At 37.7% G+C, this 19,643-nt stretch overlaps 1 protein-coding gene across 12 annotated transcripts in view; it reads right to left on the bottom strand.

Annotated features, from left to right (window-relative positions):
* The window catches only part of TSPAN4 (tetraspanin 4), an 827,759-nt gene that overhangs the window by 79,089 nt on the left and 729,027 nt on the right, over positions 1-19,643 (bottom strand). For all 12 annotated transcript variants that reach the window (XM_058157452.1, XM_058157443.1, XM_058157461.1 and 9 more), the window contains one exon: positions 3,108-3,182. In XM_058157452.1, the coding sequence (XP_058013435.1) occupies positions 3,108-3,182 (75 nt within the window). The remainder of the gene's footprint in view (positions 1-3,107; positions 3,183-19,643) is intronic.

The following is a 19,643-nucleotide window of genomic DNA, read 5'->3' as shown; positions in this document are numbered from 1 at the left end:
TGGGGATGTTGTGATGGTCATAAGTGTGAGGACTGGTCATAAGTCACTTTTTTTCAGCACCATAACTTTGAACAATCATTAAACGAATGGTTATAAATCAAGGACTATTAGTACACCTCCAGAAAGCATATCTTCACCTAGTAGACCTTCACTCAGTCCTCAAGAAAGCCAGTAACGATAGAAGGTAAAGAGAAGTAGAAATGGGGATACCAAGAAACAGTTGAATCAGGCAGGCATATATGGGGATAACCTTTAATTTGACCAGCAGCACAATTTGAATATTTAGGGAGCAACTTGGAGATGGCAAAGGATGATCAAACAATCTTGATCCATGGAGGAGAGGGGAGGGGAGGGGAGGGGAGAGGAAGGGAGGGGAGAGGAAGGGAGAGGAGAGGAGAGGAGAATTCCTGGGTAGGGCTCTGTTTCACAAATAAGGAACATGGAAGATTTTAGAGAAGACAGTGGAAAGCAACTATAATGGCACAATCTTTCTCAACTTAGTCACATCTAAACGAAGTCAAACTAGACTTTGTGGAGATTATGGAAAATCAAATACTTAATTTTCTTCAATATTTCAAGTTGACTGCTGCTTTCTGAGGCAGGATGAAAATTTATTTTGTCCATAATCATAAGGGAAAGCTCTGGAAAATAATCAAATTGAATGCAGTGACCTAAAAAAATATTAATTATATTTATCATTAGATCAGAGGTAGCATGCAGATGGTGCATGCGTGAAGCCCCATCTTAATTCCTAGTACTTCCAGTTAATGGATTTCTTGTACAAGAGAACTATCTGTGACACAGAAGAGTTGAGCATTGTGAGAGCAGCAACTACAACTGGACATTGATCTTATTCAGTGTAAAACTCAATTTCTTACTTTCAAAGTAACAAATACATAACTTAGAAAGGTTCTCCAATAAAAAAAGAAAATATTGATGTGAGTGGATACAGGTTTTTTTCCATTGTTCCACTCCTGCAACTTCAGGAGCTTGTTTTATTCTTATTGGAGAATGCAAAAAGGAGAATACAAAAATTTGCTATCAATTCATTTAGGAGAAAAAAGCCCTAAATACATTTAAACAACTTCATATCACAAAATGGTTGTAAATTATTTATAGTGCAAGGCTGACCTGGTTAAGCACCTCTGCCTACCCTCTCTTCTACCAACAGGGCAACAATCTACATTGCAATGGCCCTTGGTTTCATTTATCAAATATCCTAAAGACCAGTGGTTCTCAAACATTTTCACCTCAGAAACCCCTTTACATTGTTAAAATGACTGACTGCCCCAAAGAACCCAGTTTGTGTGGGATATATATCTACCAATAGGTAATGTAGTAGAAATTAAAACTGAGAAATGTTAAAATATTTATTTGACTTCATGAACCCACTGAAAGGGCCTTGGGGCCTTCTCCCCATCTGTCAGAAACTAGAATTCCCCCCCTTTCTTTCCTACCATTTGAAAAAACTTCTTGGATGAGAAACGAAAACATCTTCAAAGAAAAAAAACAAAGAAAATCCAGTTAACTTTTGGAAAGCACTTTGGGTAAGTTTCTCTTCTTAAAGGGCTGCAATTAATTCATAAGCCTTCAGAATAGATGAAGTTAAAACGATTACCGACATCATAAATTATCTTCCGTACAAGTTGATTTAGTATTTCCTGTTGGCACAAAGTTAATTTTTCGGAACATTATTGCCCATTATCTTAAAGAATATGAGGGTAATGTATTGTAACAAACAATTCTGGCTTTTTCCTAACTGACATTGAATTTCAGAAGCAAAATTATCCATTTTGAATGGGGAGGATGGAATCATCAATATTTTCCAACCTAATCTGCTTAAAGAAGAGGAATATAAAAATCAATACATGAAATTTAAACGTTATTATCCTATCGCTCACCAGATAAAGATAGTTGATAGCCTATTTCCTTTTGTTTTGTAATGTAAACTGCTGCTTTTTGGAGTTTTTTATGAGATGTGGAACTTAAGTACCGGTAGTTACTGTCTATGGAGATTCTCAGTCATCTAGGTCATGGTTGTCCCAAAGGCGCTTTTTCAAGAGGCAACTGGACTTTCTGATTTTTCTTTGAAGACGTTTCGCTTTTCATCCAAGAAACTTCTTCAGCTCTCACTGGATGGTAGGGAATTTCAGAGCTGAAGAAGCTTCTTGGATGAGAAGCGAAATGCCTTCAAAGAAAAACCAGAAAGGTAAGTTGCTTCTTGAAAAGGCACCTGTGGATTAAGTGGTTACTGAATCTCTGATTTTGGCAGGTGGTGCCAACTGGTAGGGAAGGAAGGGGGGAATTTTAGTTTCTGCGCATGGGCTGGGAAAGGGAAGTAAAAAGAAAGAGCAGATGACTTAAAAAGAAACACCAACGGAAGGAAATAGTGATTAAGACTTACCGTGACAGTTTTGGAAAACTCTGCTCTTTTTAGCTCTGTAAATAGGAGAAGTTTAAGGAACATGGTGGCACTCCTCAGGAATGCCATTAGAGCAGACTTCTCTGTTGAATGCTAGCAAGTATTATCAGCACTACCAAGTAACTTACACATTGTCAAGCTTTATTTGTGGCTATCGCATCTAATTCATTAACTTCGTATTTCTTAATTTAGATCTACAACATCTTTTCTGATTTGCCACCCCTGAGACTTGTGAAGCCTGTAATTCCAGAATTCCTTAGCTGAGATTATGCAGCTCTCTAATCTATGAAAAACACTAGATTTACTATGGCCAATTTGGGACTTTCAGCACATTTGTTTCTCATAATGAACTTCTTAATGTGATGATTATTATCCGCTTTTTAGTACATGAGTTTTCATCAGTTTTTCCTCATTAAACTGCTCCATATTTAAATAGTGGCTGAGTTGTCGATGTGCTTGACCTTGAAAGGAAAGCAAACTCAAAAGAGGGGGGAAAGGAAGAGGGAGCCCAGAACATTAAATATTTAGGCATTCAGAGAACATGATTCCTGAAAGGCAGGGAGGTGGTAGAGTCTGGGAAAACATGACCTGCATGCCAAGGGAAAGACTTCATGACTTACTGATGAAGGGAGAGGCATTTGCTGAAAGGGACAGAAGATAGTGAAAACGAATTCTTTTGACGTACCTTGTCGGTGTAGACGAAGAAAAGAATCACCACCGTGAGCTCCAGCACAAATATAATTAACAGCATGATAAAAAACTGTCAAGAGAAGAGGGAGCGGGAGAGAAACAAAAGTCCAGAAACATCAAAATCTGGTTTGTCTTCCTGGCATCGAGCAACATATAAATCCATATACAAACGGACTGGGCTCATGGTTAGCTTTGGTTGGGGAGAAAAACTTGAATCTGCTTTAAATGCAGGTGGAGGATCCACTACTTGGGTGTTCTTCCACACAGGAAAACTAACGTATCAAAGAGAAGGCTAGAGTACAGCTTTTTCTCTTGCCACACCATATTGTAAGCAGAGAGAACCCTTTTAAACACAGTAGCATCCAGTGATTTGATCCTTACCTGTAGGCTGAAATGGTGCATCTAGATAACTTCAGTGAGAACTTGGATGAGGTTATCTAGATGCAGACCAACATTCCCCTATCTAGTGGGTTTCCTCCTGATGTGTAAGGACTCAGAGTCCCCAGCAAGCATGGCAGCCATGCGGATTAGTAATAGCAATAGCAATAGCACTCAGGTTTATATACCACTTCACAGTGCTTTGCAGCTCTCTCTAAGCGGTTTACAGAATCAGCATATTGCCCTTAACAATCTGGGTCCTCATTTTATCGACTTCAGAAGAATGAAAGGCTGAGTCAACCTTGAGCTGGTCAGGATTGAATTCCAGACTGTGGGCAGAGATAGCATGTAGTACTAGTTTCTAACCACTGCGCCACCACGGTTCTTCAAACTACCTTAGATAATTTCTTAAGATAACAAATATGCAGAGAAAGACATGTGGTGAAAACTCCCTAAAACATAAGATAGTTTAAAATATGCATATGATATTGAAATAAGCCTAAATCTATGTTAATTAATCAAGAGACAAGATCAGATATTAAAAACTAGCTATGTGTACCATTCTGCTGATTTGTTTTTGTTTTGTTTTTTGTTTTTTGGTAATGAAAAACAATCTCAGATGACTTTGAGCTAAATGGATGAGCCAAGTAATTTTCTAACCCAAAAGAATTTCCTTTATTTACTGAATTTATATTTTTCCTTTCCACTAACAATTCTGTAACACACATAATACTTATGCCTCCAGCAATTTTTCTGCGTAAAATCACTATACATGTTGTTCTTTTTCCCCTCCAGGGCAAAAGGTATTTCAAGAAAACAGCTACAGGATGGCACTTAGTGACAAAATAGATTAAGAAAGAATTAAGCACCCTTGCTTCTGTTTTTCCACCACTCTGCTTTGTAGAACATGGGATTTTTTTTTTTAAAAAAAGAAGTCAACGTAAAGATACAAACAAGTGTAGAGTATCTAGGAATGGGGAGAAAATTGTTTAGATCATTAATTCATATTATCCAGTCATATAAATACATACTGTATTTTTCGGCGTATAAGACGCCCCGGAGTATAAGACGCACCTTAGTTTTTGGGGAGGAAAATTTTAAAAAAGCTGATTGGCAGGTGGATTGGCCTCCCGGAATATCCCCAATCAGCTGTTCCCAGAGGTGAATTTTAGCAACAGGTTCCTTGGTTGTGAGCTCTGTGCCTTGCTTTTTTTTTTTTTTTTTGCTTTTTTTTTCTGCCTCTGAAAGCCTCTGAAGCAGAGCTTCAGAAAAAAAGCCTCTGAAGCTCTGTTTGGGGGCTTCTTTTCTGAAGCTCCATTTGGGGGCTTCGTTTCTGAAACTTTTTTCAGTCTCTGAAACCTCTGTTTGAGAAGCTGGGCGGGGCTACATTTGGAGTATAAGACACATCCAGATTTTCACGCCTGGGAAAAAGGTGTGTCTTATACTCCGAAAAATATGGTAATTCCCAAATATATATATTAATTAGAAAACAGTAAGAGATTTATACTTGCCCTAGTCCTACTTCTGGAATACCATTTTCCATTCAAAATTTGCACAGAAAAAATGTATCCATTTTTTGGATGGATTTATAAATCCACAAAAATGGATTTATATTGGAAGAAATCACAAAATGTATAAAAAATGAATTTTCCCTGAAAAAGTGTATACATTAAGGAAAGCGTGTACTGAAGTTATGAATGCAGACATGGCAATTGGACAAAATGTCTGTAAGAATGGAAAAATGAGAAATAGAGAGGAGTTTATTTGACATCATCTTGAGACTACATACACACACACACACACACACAGTGTATATGTAGTTTTGTACTACATAGGATTTTTGTTTTGTTTTAATAAGTTTAAGTTTCAGCTAAGAAGAAGTTATAATTGCTAGTATTTAGTTCCCTGTAAGAATTGCATAGTCGTTTAGCTTCACAATAACGATTATTGAATCCCGTTACATGTTTAATATCATATCTCTATTTTATAAATCATATGCACCTTGAAATCAGTTTAACTGTAACTTTTTACTTCCCTGTGAGTTCAGCAGTGGTAGAAAATCAATAGCTTGTCAATATTTGTTGAATTACAACTCCCAGCATCCCCAACCAATAAAATGAGCAATGGTAGAAATTGTACTTCAGCAACAGAATCCCATCCCCGCTCTAAAAGATTTCACGGAGTGGAGCAAAATCTTCCTTCCTGTTTGTTTCAAAACCTTTCTAAAATGCTTTACAAGTCAAAGCAAGCTGGATTATTTCTATGGCAAAATAGCCAAAACTGAATTCCAGCATAAAAGACAGAATAAGGTTAAACGGCAGTGATAATAGATGGTGATGAAGTAGAACAGACTGTGACACCCTAGTTGCTCCTAGGGACCAATATTTCTGCAAATGTGACACTTGTGGATCACCAGTTGCCTATTTGCATCTAGATTCCATTTAAAGCAGTGGTAGTCAACCTGGTCCCTACCGCCCACTAGTGGGCATTCCAGCTTTCATGGTGGGCGGTAGGGCTTTTGTCCAATACTGAAGCACTTTCCTTTTTTTAAATTTAATTGACTTTTTTAAAAAAATTCATAGCATTATTTAAAAACATTTTCATTAGGTTTTCATAAAATTTCCCATGACAATTTAAATTTCTGAAAATATATTATTTGTATCGTCCACGCATAAGTTTAGTTCACGTTACTTAAGTGAAACCAAATGGCGCTATAGTGCAACCACAAACAAAAGAGCCTCGTCCCAGAATAGCTCGTGCATCTCCCCCCACACCACCCAGCTGTAACAGACAAGCAGAGCTGGTAGCTGGCGCCCCCCAAAAACCCAATCTACAATGCGTGAGAGGCATGTGCAGACGACGATATATGGCGCATTACTGTGGAACCGGTGGGCGGTTAGAAAATTTTACTACTAACAGAGATACAAAAGTGGGCGGTAGGTATAAAAAGGTTGGCTACCCCTGATTTAAAAAATTACATTTTATTTTCACTCTGAAGGGTTAACCAGAGTTGGTATTCAGCCAGTTCAGCCAGTTTGGCCTGAACCGGTAGGTGGGCCTGCCCACCCACCCCAGCTCTATGCCATCTTATTTAGGCATATTTTTGAAGCTTGCCGCATGCGTGGAAGATGCGCGCATCAGCAAAGCACATGCACAGAAGGCCGGGTGCATGCATGGACACGCACGTGCTCACATTTGCAAACCAGTAGGGAAATTAAGTGAATGCCACCCTGGTAAAGACCAACAAGCAGCAACAACCAACAAGATGAATTGAGTTTAGATGCACTGCTCCTCTATTGTGTTTTCATATGCCCTTGATTAAGAAAATAGTATTTTTCCCCCATTCATGTTCAAGCTGCTAACAGCTTTTACAAATTTATTTGGTTAGCTTGAATATGACTGCTTAATGCTTTAAATATTTAATAGTAAATGCAGAGTTGGGTTTTCCAAAAAGATATGTAATATATTTTAATGTAAACGTGGCCTGGGGCAATATCTATTGGTCTCTCCATCTGAAAGTTTGTAAAAATCCCTTCCTTACCTGGTTTGGTTTCTCTGTCCATCACCTGCTCTCATCTCTCCTTCTCTAAGTCTCCAAGATGGTGACTACCACAATTTCATGAATGAATGTTGACTTGAACCTGAATTGCCCTGCTTTTGTACAAACATCAATCACTGCACCCTGCTGGCTCTCACTATTTGGTGTGCCACGTGTGTGATAAGTAACTTTCTCTCTCCTCTTCCTCCTCCTCTCCCTCCCTTTGTTTACTAAAATTAGACTGAAAATGCAATGCACAGAATAGCTAAATCCATCAGAGTAGGATATATTGTAGGACTAGGGGTGACAGAACCTGGGGAAGGAGTCAAAAGAGAGATGAGCCTACCTACGTAGGGTAGCCACAATCAGATTAAGTCCAAACTCTCTTGAATTTTGTGGGCCTTTATTTAACTTCAAACAGGTGCTAACTGTTGGTTGAGAATATTCCTGTGCATAGGCTGTTTAACAATAAATCAATTTAATTGGACCTTCACATATGGACCTGGTCTTTCATGCCTGACAATATGAAATAAGGAAACAGTATGGGAAAACGATTCTCTGTTATTTACAGCTTTAATTTCTCCCTTAGGTAATTCAAGTAATAGAGGGGTAACAAAATGGATAGACTTTTTTCTTCATTCCATTCAGCAACAGAACAAGTTATGGGCAAAGGTGAGTTAATCAGTTTCTTAATTTAGCTTTAAAGAATCTGAAGGAATTTCATGTTTGTCTGTAGAAATTCTCAGTCATCCAGGTCATGTTTGTCCCAAAGGTGCTTTTTCAGGAGACAATGGTACTTCCTTATTTTTTCTTTGAAGAAGTTTCACTTCTCATCCAAGAAGCTTCTAATAGAATGGTGGGGAATCGAAAGATTTATATTCCTTGCAGACAGCTGGTCATTTGACTCCTTTTTGAGGGTCATTGAAGCACTTGGAGGTTTATCTGTGTCCATAGGGTCACCTGAGTAGGAACCATTAGCACTACTCAGGTGACCCTGAGGACACAGATAAACCTCCAAGTGCTTCAATGATCCTCAAAAAGGAGTCAAATGACCAGCTGTCTGCAAGAAATACAAACCCTTCCATTCTCCACCATCCAGTCAGAGCTGAAGAAGCTTCTTGGATAAGAAGCGAAACATCTTCAAAAGAAAAAAACAAAAAAGTCCAGTTGCCTCCTGAAAAAGCACCTTTGGGACAATTTCATATTTGGTTTTCCCTCAGTCCTGTTCACGCAGGAATAGCTTACCCTCAGCCCATCACAGTTCTGCTGGAAACACTTTCTTCGGCCCACTACTCTGATATTTCTGCTCGCTCCTGATAAGCAAGTCACTTTATTTCCATAAAAATAATATTGGGATACTTCTACTGGAAAGAAAAGATGTGTCTTTTTAAGGCCTCCCTTAACTATAATGCTGCACCAAAGCATCTTTTTCAAAATTCAGCTAACACACTTGGAACTTGCATCCCCCAACCCACCAAAAATAATCCAAGAAGCTGATTGCTGTCTTCACCCTTCCTGATTAACCATGAGTTGATCAGGTTTAACCAGATGGATTTGACTAGATCTGATTCACAATAGCATGCTTCCACTTGGTTTACTTTAATTGGAGTCATTCAACAGAGAGTACCAGATCCATCACCAAAAGAGATGCAGTATTAGTTTGCAATCTTATTCTTCAAGCTTACTGGGAAGCAATTCCCATGGATTTCAATGGAATAACTCCTCAGTTGAAACATTTTCCTCCTATGTTTTATAACTTCATAGATTTATTAGGAAAAGTGTTTCAGAATTCTGCATAAGAACATGCCTCTTGTCCACCTAGCTTAGCATTATTCTCATTGGCTGGCAATAATTCTGCTGGGCTTTAGAATAAAAACTCTTCAAGTCATATACAGAGATGTTCAGGATGAAATCAGGGTCTTTTCTGCATGCAGTGCTGGAAGGAAGGAAGGAATTGGTCTGCTTGACCTCTTTATACCTCTTTTGTGGCCACATTTTTGACAATAATTGCAGCATGCTTGAAATTATTGTGAGAAAACCACCAACAGGGACAGAAATAAATTAAGATACAAATGTATAAAGATATTTACATTGATTATTAAGTTGTCTGAAAAATAGCTTACTGATTCAACTGTGCCAGTTGGCAAAGGGGACAAAATACAATCAAATGCATATGGAATTTTCTCCATATGCATAAACTGCTAGGACCGAAGTCAATCCAATATCGAATAAACTCTTTACCTCACAGATTGATAGTGCATTTGATTATATCTATCAATCTATAGAATTGCTGAGATGAGTGGCATATAAATTTAATAATTAATTAAACAAACAAACAAACATTTATACTGCATCCCTAATATTATAACAATAGAATTCCTTTTATTTAGGAAGGCAGGATTGCTATTGAGGACCAAAAGGAACGGAATGCCGGAGTTAATAAGAGACTGATGTTCATCAGCTTGGAGCAATGCTCAAAAATTGGAAATTAAAAAAAAACCCCTCTGTAAAAACATTAATCTGAAAGTAATTCTCAAAGGACATATTTCGAAATGTACAAGCATAAATTGTGGCTATAAATTAACTTTCTAAAGCAAATGTTCTTATTTGACAAAGGTCTTCTGAAACAAAAGAGAAAGCTGAGCAGGTTACAATGCATTGTATTACCATTCAAAACCATTCAGGAGGCAATAACTTATTTATTGCACCAAATGTCTTGAAATCTCAGCAGAGAATTTTTCTTTGTGAACTGCAAGCCCTTGTGAGGGAATATGTGTATTCGTATGTGTGTGCTGCAGATGCTCTGAATTATGCTGATATTGTACACAGTTTTGTGTTATCTCCTATTTTTTATTGTTCTGGTTTTGCATTGGAGTCCATACGAAAGACAAGCAACGCATAAACCTGATTAAATGAATGTGACTAGATTAAAACAATGTACACAGTGGAATAATGATAAAGAATAATGAAACCTTCCATAAAGATTGCAAGTGGATATAGGAGCATATTTGTAATATTGCATTATAAGAATCTAGAAGTTGTTTACCTTGCATTCTTATATTATCCCTCCCTCTCAATATTATATATTTGTGTGTGTGTGTGTGTGCGCACGGGCACACACACACACACACACACACACACACACACACACAGAAAAACAGGATATTAGGGATTGTTATCGGTTAAGGAATTTTGGCTGACAGGGTCCAGAAGTGCCTTCTCTGCTGTGACTCTCACCCTGAGGTGAGATCAGCTCCCACCCTTCTTACCTTCTGAAAGAGCCTGAAGACTTGGCTCTGCCAGAAGACTTGGGACCCCCACGGGGGATATCACACTGCAGGTGGTTGATTAATTAAGAGCGCCTCCCAACTCCTGCTCTTGCACATCCAGCTCCCCACCTCCTTTCCCATCTTGTGACCATGGTTTTACTTTTATTACATTGCTGTTTTATTGGGTAACAGCTATTTATTTCTGATTATTTTAATGTTTTAATGCTGTAAGCTGCCCAGAGTCACTTCAGAATGAGAATAGAGGCAAATAAATTTAAGAAAAAAATAAGTCCAAGAAGTAAGGTTTAAGAAACATTGATATCAGTGGAGTGGAGTGGAGTGGAGTGGAGTGGAATGGAATGGAATGGAATGGAATGGAATGGAATGGAATAGAATAGAATAGAATAGAATAGAATAGAATAGAATAGAATAGAATAGAATAGCATAGAATAGAATAGAATAGAATAGAATAGGTTTTTAACTCCCAATTTCAAGCCTGTAAAATTTCAGTGGCTAAAAAACCCCATAATTTGATGAATGAAAGCCCAATCTTTTAACCAGTACCTTTTCCATAATAAAATAGAGGTCAAACAATCCGATTTGCTACTACTCCTATTGTGATCTTCTCCAGCTCTTATTATCAAGAGACATAAATTAAGGTTTATCTTCTATTCTACTAAGTTTAATGAGCAGAATATTCTTCTCTGGGTAGGAGCAATGTATCACTCAATTGAATCTAAATTGGCACATAGGTGTAACCATTTCTCAATTATCCAATTGCTTTGATAGGTCACATGAGAACATTATCTGTTTTTTTTCCCTACCAGATCTATCTACAGAAGCTGTGCTAAGTTCTGCTTGTAACTATTGGTCTTCAGGGGGAGGAGAAGATAATGATCAGGGCTGATACAGCTACAGGTATTGTATAAGTTATTCATTTCATTTATGGTACTTATTTAAGGGTTTTATTTTACTTTCTGTATTATCCTTTTGATTATTTGTAATGTATAATTTATGGCAGGACAAGGAGACTGCAATTCCAATAGTTACAAATGTGGACAGCCATGTTATTTTCAATTTGGTATAGTTGATGGCAATCCTACCAGCGTCTGAAGGTCTTTGATCCCAGTTTTCAAATGCTGAGCACAGTGAGCACAATCTAACTGATCCTGCCAAACAGATTCAAACTGACAATCTCCAAATTAGATAGCAAATAATTTCAGAAGATGGAAAGCACTGATATATTATGTCACTGCAGACTGAAAGCTGATATATATATAATTGACTTTTCATGCATCAAATACTTCTTCCGATTCAAATCCATTATACTTACAATCTATGTACAACACAGGAGATTACTTTTTCCATCAGATGTTACCACTGATATTGGAGAAAGTTTTTTGTGATAACACATCACACAGCATTTGATGTTAGATGTTCCAAAGGACTTGAAAACTTATTACAAGTGGATCTAATAGTCAAATCTAAGCTGACTCCAAGGTTACATTACTCAAGGCAACCATAATATTTATTTTTATTTTGGTGGGACAAATCTAATAACTTGGGAATGAAATTTGGAAAATATATATGTCCTTAATTTTTCCTTTTATACATTCAAAAATAAAATAATAAATTGCCTGGATAGGATTCTAAGCTTGTAACTTTGCTCATTTCCACTTTAAAGGAGCTCAAGTAGAAAGGATGAGAAATACTTGTGCTACCACATTCATGAATTAATAGGCCAGATTGGCATACACCAGTATAATACATATTAAATAATTCAGACCCAAACTACAAATGCAGCTACTTCTCTGAGTTATTTACTGACAACCATACTTAGAAAGTTCATTACTTCTGTTTTATCTGACCTGAAATATACAATCCCAATAACCCAGCCAAATTGTATACCAGGTTCTATGATTAAATGGAAGGAATAAAAGGAAAATCAAGATTGTACAGCACATGGAATAGCACAGTTAACTAAGCTTCCCAGCTGAAATGGTAAAAATAAAGAGAATAAAAATGAGCTTTGCTATGGTGCCTGGGGATTGTAGGCAACCGATAGAACGATTTATGACCCAAGGAAACACAATCCTAATGTAAAGCATTTATACAGATCCTCACAAAGATGATTAATCTTACTTTGCAGTGATATATATTTCACCTTAGAAGTTTCTGGTCGCTAAGATGGTATCTGGATGAGGTTGCTGAGGATGAAAGTCACTAGGTTACTTATTTTTCAAAAGACTTATGTGTTTTAGGATTCAGGAGAAGAAAGGGAAAAAAGATATTGTTTTTAGAATCAAGTTAAATTTCTAAAACTCAAACTCTACTATTTTTTTCTATTGGGAATGTTTAATTAATTTTTGTTAATACACTGACTCTAACTATAATTAGATGATAATGAGAACATATAGCCAGGATCACTGTCCTATCTCAATGCGTGGTGTCTCTTCTTTATTTTCTTCTTTCTCAATTTGAATTTGATTGCTCCTCTGTATGCAGCCATAATCTATTCACTTCCCATCACCGATCTATTTCTCTCACAAACATATTCAGAAACTGAAAGCCCTGCCATCAGGAATGCCAGCCAATGCCTATATCATCCCATTGTTGGTGCTTTACCTTCTATCGTTTTTTTTCCTTCTAATATGGCTTTTGAGAAGCTTAGACAGTAAGCGCCTTAACTAGGAGTTCCAGGGCACATTCATGTAGAGGATGTAAATACTGTGTCTCAGTCATGTCGAGAACATACATTTTCCTGTCTAACAGAGGGTGATTAAAGTCATTATTACAGTTAATACTTCTTTTGTTAACATTTCAGTTCCACCTGAAGATTACCCCAAGCAACATATCCGAAGCATAATGTGACAATATACCCTTTTATTTAACATTGGTTTCAACATCTTGAATGATTCTTTGTAAAGTTCTGCTTCCTTCAATAGTTTCAGTATACACTCTTTGACCTACAGGATAAAGTATCTTTCTCTACAGAGTATGTATCAACAGAAAATTTTATTCTTTTAGTTTTTAGTCATTTCCATTTCACAATTTTCTACAGAATTCCCTTTTGGACGGAGATATTTTCACTTAAATCTTCTAAGAACGAGTTTTTCCCATTCAGAAGTCCCTCAACTCTTGTTTCCTTTCCCTGAAGAGCAGTTTAAAAGTGTGTTGCCTCCTTTCAATATTAATGCCAACTGTCCGGTTTCATCCTGATGCCAATGGAAATTGTCCTTTTTGTACAGAGATGGCTTGTAAAGATACCCCAGGACCTAACAAATCTATCTGTCTCCTCTTTATTCCATAACAAGATCTCTGCGGACTTAAACTCTCACAAAATTTGCATGGAAGCACGAGCCATTGAAGCCTTAAGAGTTAACATGCATAGCACTAGACTAGAAGTTATGCAAAGTATAATTTATAGTACTACCCTAAATTATGCAATTATATTTTATATATTTTTATATTATATTTTGCTCTAATCTCTGGCATTACTTCAAGATGGCAGTCTTCACTTGTTATCTAAAATACAGGTAGTCCTCAACTTACAAGAGTTTACTTAGTGACCATTTGAAGTTACAATGGCACTGAAAAAAATGACTTATGACCATTTTTAACATCCCTATGGTCACATGATCAAAATTTGGATACTTGGCAACTGCCTCATATTTATGATAGTTTTAGTATCCCAGGGTCATGTGATCATCTTTTGCAACCTTCTGACAAGCAAAGTCAATGGGGAAACCAGATTCACTTAATAACCATGTTACTAAGTTCACAACTCTAGTGATTCACTTAACAGCTATGGTAAGAAATGTCATTAAATAGGGCAACAACTATCTCACTTAGCAACAGAAATTGTAGTTGTAAGTCAAGGACTACCTGTAATACAATCTAGCCAGGTTAATGTCTGGATATTCAGTGGGAATGATACAAACATTTGCCAGATTGGTAAGGATTATTCGCACAAATGCCAGGGTTGATGTTGTAGGATTAGAGCACTGTTAAGAAATTGTCAAACAAGTGCTCCAAAAGTTGGATATACAGCCTGCTAGGAATGTGTAACAGGACACCAAACTTCTTTGTGTTACCTGGTCTACATTATTTATTACTAGTTTTCCCAAGGCAAAAAGAAAAAAAAAGCCGGGGGGGTGTGTGTTTGTAAAATGCAAACACCACATAAATCAAGTTGTGTGTTTTCAGAGAATAAATTCAGCCTTTTCTCACCTGGGCAGCTAACATGAATCATTTGGCTGCATTAGCCCAGCTAGTAGAATGAGAAAAGAATGGTGCCTTGACTGTATGTCAGACAGCTGATTTAACTGGTATTTTATGGCATTTTCAGTATTTTATGACTTTTGGAAGAAAATAGACTCTAATCAATAAAATGTCACAGAATACCACAGCTACAGATCTCTGTCACAATCTAAGCATGATCATCCCAACATTTTCTAGATAACCATAGGCACAGAACAGCAAAATACCCTTTCTCTCTTTTAAAAAGGATTTGATTTTAGCATTCACCTCCCTTAGGATCCCATTTCTCAGGACACAAAACTTGAGTAGACAACTTGAGTAGACAACTGCTATAACATCTGCTCGCTATGCATGAGCTGGTGAATTAGACATAACACCAACCGTACATTTTTGGCCCATCTCAAATTTTACAGTTGGGATTTTTCAAAAGAATTAAAGGAGGTCAAGAAACAAGCACGCAATACCTAACACACTCAGCTTTATTTTATTCCTTTGGAAATAAAAGGTATTAAGTTTTTATTTCAGTGAAAAATGTGTTGTTCAAAGATGTCCAAAACCTTTGTTCTAAGGAAGCTGTTTTATGATATTTTGAGGCCTGTATTTGTCTTTTAGGCTTTTAAAGATATTTTAATTGTATATATATATATATATATATATATATATATATATATATATATATATATATATATATATATATATATATATATATATATATATATATATATAAGTCTCATTCGTCATCTTCAGGCTTCAGGACACACCCCCAGCCAATCAAAGCACAAAAAAACCCCATCCAATCAGAGCACAGCCAAGCTCCCACCCAATCAGTTCAAACCCCCACTAGCAGTTAAAAGGAAGAAACAGCTGCGATCACACATTGCTCCCAGAAGCACGAAGCTGAAGCCTGAAGATGACGAATGAGACTTCGTCAAAACGTCGCCAAGACACTTCCAATTTTACAGGGGAGAAAACCCGAACAACCAAAGACATATATATATATATATATATATAATAGAATAGAATAGAATAGAATTTTATTGGCCAAGTGTGATTGGACACACAAGGAATTTGTCTTGGTGCATATGCTCTCAGTGTTACATAAAAGAAAAGATACGTTCATCAAGGTACAACATTTACAACACAATTGATGGTCAATATATCAATATAAATCATAAGGATTGCCAGTAACGTTATAGTCATACAGTCATAAGTGGAAAGAGATTGGTGATGGGAACTATGAAACGATTAATAGTAGTGCAGATTCAGTAAATAGTCTGACAGTGTTGAGGGAATTATTTGTTTAGCAGAGTGATGGCCTTCGGGAAAAAACTGTTCTTGTGTCTAGTTGTTCTGGTGTGCAGTGCTCTATAGCGTCGTTTTGAGGGTAGGAGTTGAAACAGTTTATGTCCAGGATGCGAGGGATCTGCAAATATTTTCACGGCCCTCTTCTTGATTCGTGCAGTATACAGGTCCTCAATGGAAGGCAAGTTGGTAGAAGTTGTTTTTTTCCTGTAGTTCTAATTATCCTCTGAAGTCTGTGTTTTTCTTGTTGGGTTGCAGAACCGAACCAGACAGTTATAGAGGTGCAAATGACAGACTCAATAATTCCTCTGTAGAACTGGATCAGCAGCTCCTTGGGCAGTTTGAGCTTACTGGGTTGGCGCAGAAAGAACATTCTTTGTTGTCCTTTTTAATGATGTTTTGATGTTAGCTGTCCATTTGAGATCTTGCGATATGATAGAACCCAGAAATTTGAAGGTTTCTACTGTTGATACTGTGTTGTCAAGTATTGTGAGAGGTGGAAGTATGGAAGGGTTTTCCTAAAGTCTACCACCATTTCTACGGTTTTGAGTGTGTTCAGTTCCAGATTGTTTTGGTTGCACCACAAGGCTAGTCGTTCGACCTCTCGTCTATATGCGGATTCGTCATTGTCTCGAATGAGACCAATCACTGTTGTGTCATCTGCGAACTTCAGTAGCTTAACAAATGGATCATTGGAGATGCAGTCATTGGTATACAGAGAGAAGAGAAGTGGGGAGAGCACACAGCCTTGGGGCGCCCCTGTGCTAATTGTACAGGTATTCGATGTGATCTTGCTTAGCTTCACCTGCTGCTTCCTGTTTGTTAGGAAGCTTGTGATCCACTTACAAGTCTGTTCCGGTACCTGTAGCTGGTTTAGCTTAGTTAGAAGAATGTCTGGAATGATGGTATTGAATGCTGAACTAAAGTCTACAAAAAGGACCCTTGCATAGGTCTTTGGAGACTCAAGATGTTGTAGGATGTAGTGCAGAGCCATATTAACAGCATCATCTGTTGATCTATTTGCTCGGTATGCAAATTGCAAGGGGTCTAAGAGCGGATTCGTGATTGTTTTCAGGTAGGAAAGCACTAGCCTTTCAAAGGTTTTCATGACTACAGATGTTAGAGCAACTGGTCTGTAGTCATTCAGTTCCTTGATGGTGGGCTTCTTCGGCACTGGGATGATGGTAGGCGTTTGAAGCAAGAAGGAACATAGCACATCTCTAGTGATTTATTGAAAATATGGGTGAAGATGGGGCCAATTGGTCAGCACAGACTTTTAAGCAAGAAGGAACATAGCACATCTCTAGTGATTTATTGAAAATATGGGTGAAGATGGGGCCAATTGGTCAGCACAGACTTTTAAGCAAGAAGGAACATAGCACATCTCTAGTGATTTATTGAAAATATGGGTGAAGATGGGGCCAATTGGTCAGCACAGACTTTTAAGCAAGAAGGAACATAGCACATCTCTAGTGATTTATTGAAAATATGGGTGAAGATGGGGGCCAATTGGTCAGCACAGACTTTTAAGCAAGAAGGAACATAGCACATCTCTAGTGATTTATTGAAAATATGGGTGAAGATGGGGCCAATTGGTCAGCACAGACTTTTAAGCAAGAAGGAGTTATCTTGTCTGGGCCTGGAGCTTTTCCTGGCTTTTGTCTGTGAAATAGGTCCTGCACTTCCTTTTCTGTGATCACTAGGGTTGTGAACCCAATGAAATGGGGTCAGTTGTAGGAGGCTTGGCTGTTGTTGGTGTGTCTGAGATGGGGGTTGTGGAGATAGGTGGCTGTAGTTTCCTTTCAAACCTGCAGTAAAACTCATTCAGGTCATCTGCCAGTTGTTGATAACCTTCAGCCTGGGAAGGAGGTTTGCCATAGCCGGTGATATTTTTAAGAGTTTTCCACATGTTTGCTGGTTCATTTGCTGAAAATTGATTCTTTAGCTTTTCAGAGTAGCTTCTTTTGCTGCTCTTATCTCCTTGTTAGTGCATATATATAATAGAATAGAATAGAATAGAATAGAATAGAATAGAATAGAATAGAATAGAATAGAATAGAATAGAATAGAATTTTATTGGCCAAGTGTGATTGGACACACAAGGAATTTGTCTTGGTGCATATGCTCTCAGTGTACATAAAAGAAAAGATACGTTCATCAAGGTACAACATTTACAACACAATTGATGGTCAATATATCAATATAAATCATAAAGATTGCCAGCAACAAGTTATAGTCATACAGTCATAAGTGGAAAGATATTGGTGATGGGAACTATGAAACGATTAATAGTAGTGCAGATTCAGTAAATAGTCTGACAGTGTTGATGGAATTATTTGTTTAGCAGAGTGATGGCCTTCGGGAAAAAACTGTTCTTGTGTCTAGTTGTTCTGGTGTGCAGTGCTCTATAGCGTCGTTTGAGGGTAGGAGTTGAAACAGTTTATGTCCAGGATGCGAGGGATCTGCAAATATTTTCACGGCCTTCTTCTTGATTCGTGCAGGTCCTCAATGGAAGGCAGGTTGGTAGCAATTATTTTTCTGCAGTTCTAATTATCCTCTGAAGTCTGTGTTTTTTTTTGTTGGGTTGCAGAACCGAACCAGACAGTTATAGAGGTGCAAATGACAGACTCAATAATTCCTCTGTAGAACTGAATCAGCAGCTCCTTGGGCAGTTTGAGCTTACTGAGTTGGCGCAGAAAGAACATTCTTTGTTGTCCTTTTTTAATGATGTTTTTGATGTTAGCTGTCCATTTTAGATCTTGCGATATGATAGAACCTAGAAATTTGAAGGTTTCTACTGTTGATACTGTGTTGTCAAGTATTGTGAGAGGTGGAAGTATGGAAGGGTTTTCCTAAAGTCTACAAAAAGGACCCTTGCATAGGTCTTTGGAGACTCAAGATGTTGTAGGATGTAGTGCAGAGCCATATTAACAGCATCATCTGTTGATCTATTTGCTCGGTATGCAAATTGCAAGGGGTCTAAGAGCGGATTCGTGATTGTTTTCAGGTAGGAAAGCACTAGCCTTTCAAAGGTTTTCATGACTACAGATGTTAGAGCAACTGGTCTGTAGTCATTCAGTTCCTTGATGGTGGGCTTCTTCGGCACTGGGATGATGGTAGAGCGTTTGAAGCAAGAAGGAACATAGCACATCTCTAGTTATTTATTGAAAATATGGGTGAAGATGGGGGCCAATTGGTCAGCACAGACGTTTAAGCATGAAGGAGTTATCTTGTCTGGGCCTGGAGCTTTTCCTGGCTTTTGTCTGTGAATAGGTCCTGCACTTCCTTTTCTGTGATCACTAGGGGTTGTGAACCCAATGAAATGGGGTCAGTTGTAGGAGGCTTGGCTGTTGTTGGTGTGTCTGAGATGGGGGTTGTGGAGATAGGTGGCTGTAGTTTCCTTTCAAACCTGCAGTAAAACTCATTCAGGTCATCTGCCAGTTGTTGATTACCTTCAGCCTGGGAAGGAGGTTTGCCATAGCCGGTGATATTTTTAAGAGTTTTCCACATGTTTGCTGGTTAAAAGGAGCAACGAAGGAAAGACAGAGATTAATGCACCAAAAAATGGCAAGAGACAAAAGTATTATTTTGAAACAAGGTTTTTAAAGAAAATACTAATAAAAGTGGTGGAAGTTAATAATACATGACAATAATTACTGCAGAAAGAAGAACATACCCTTAAGAAAACACAAATTAATTATGTTATTGCACACATGTGTTTCGCACATTTATATACGTATGTGCACACACATGGACACATACATCAATGGAGTACCAATCCTGT

Source organism: Ahaetulla prasina, chromosome 1 (assembly GCF_028640845.1).
Source record: "Ahaetulla prasina isolate Xishuangbanna chromosome 1, ASM2864084v1, whole genome shotgun sequence".
Lineage (NCBI taxonomy): Eukaryota > Metazoa > Chordata > Lepidosauria > Squamata > Colubridae > Ahaetulla > Ahaetulla prasina.
The sequence above is the reverse complement of the archived record's forward strand: the minus strand, read 5'-3'. Positions and strand labels throughout refer to the sequence as shown.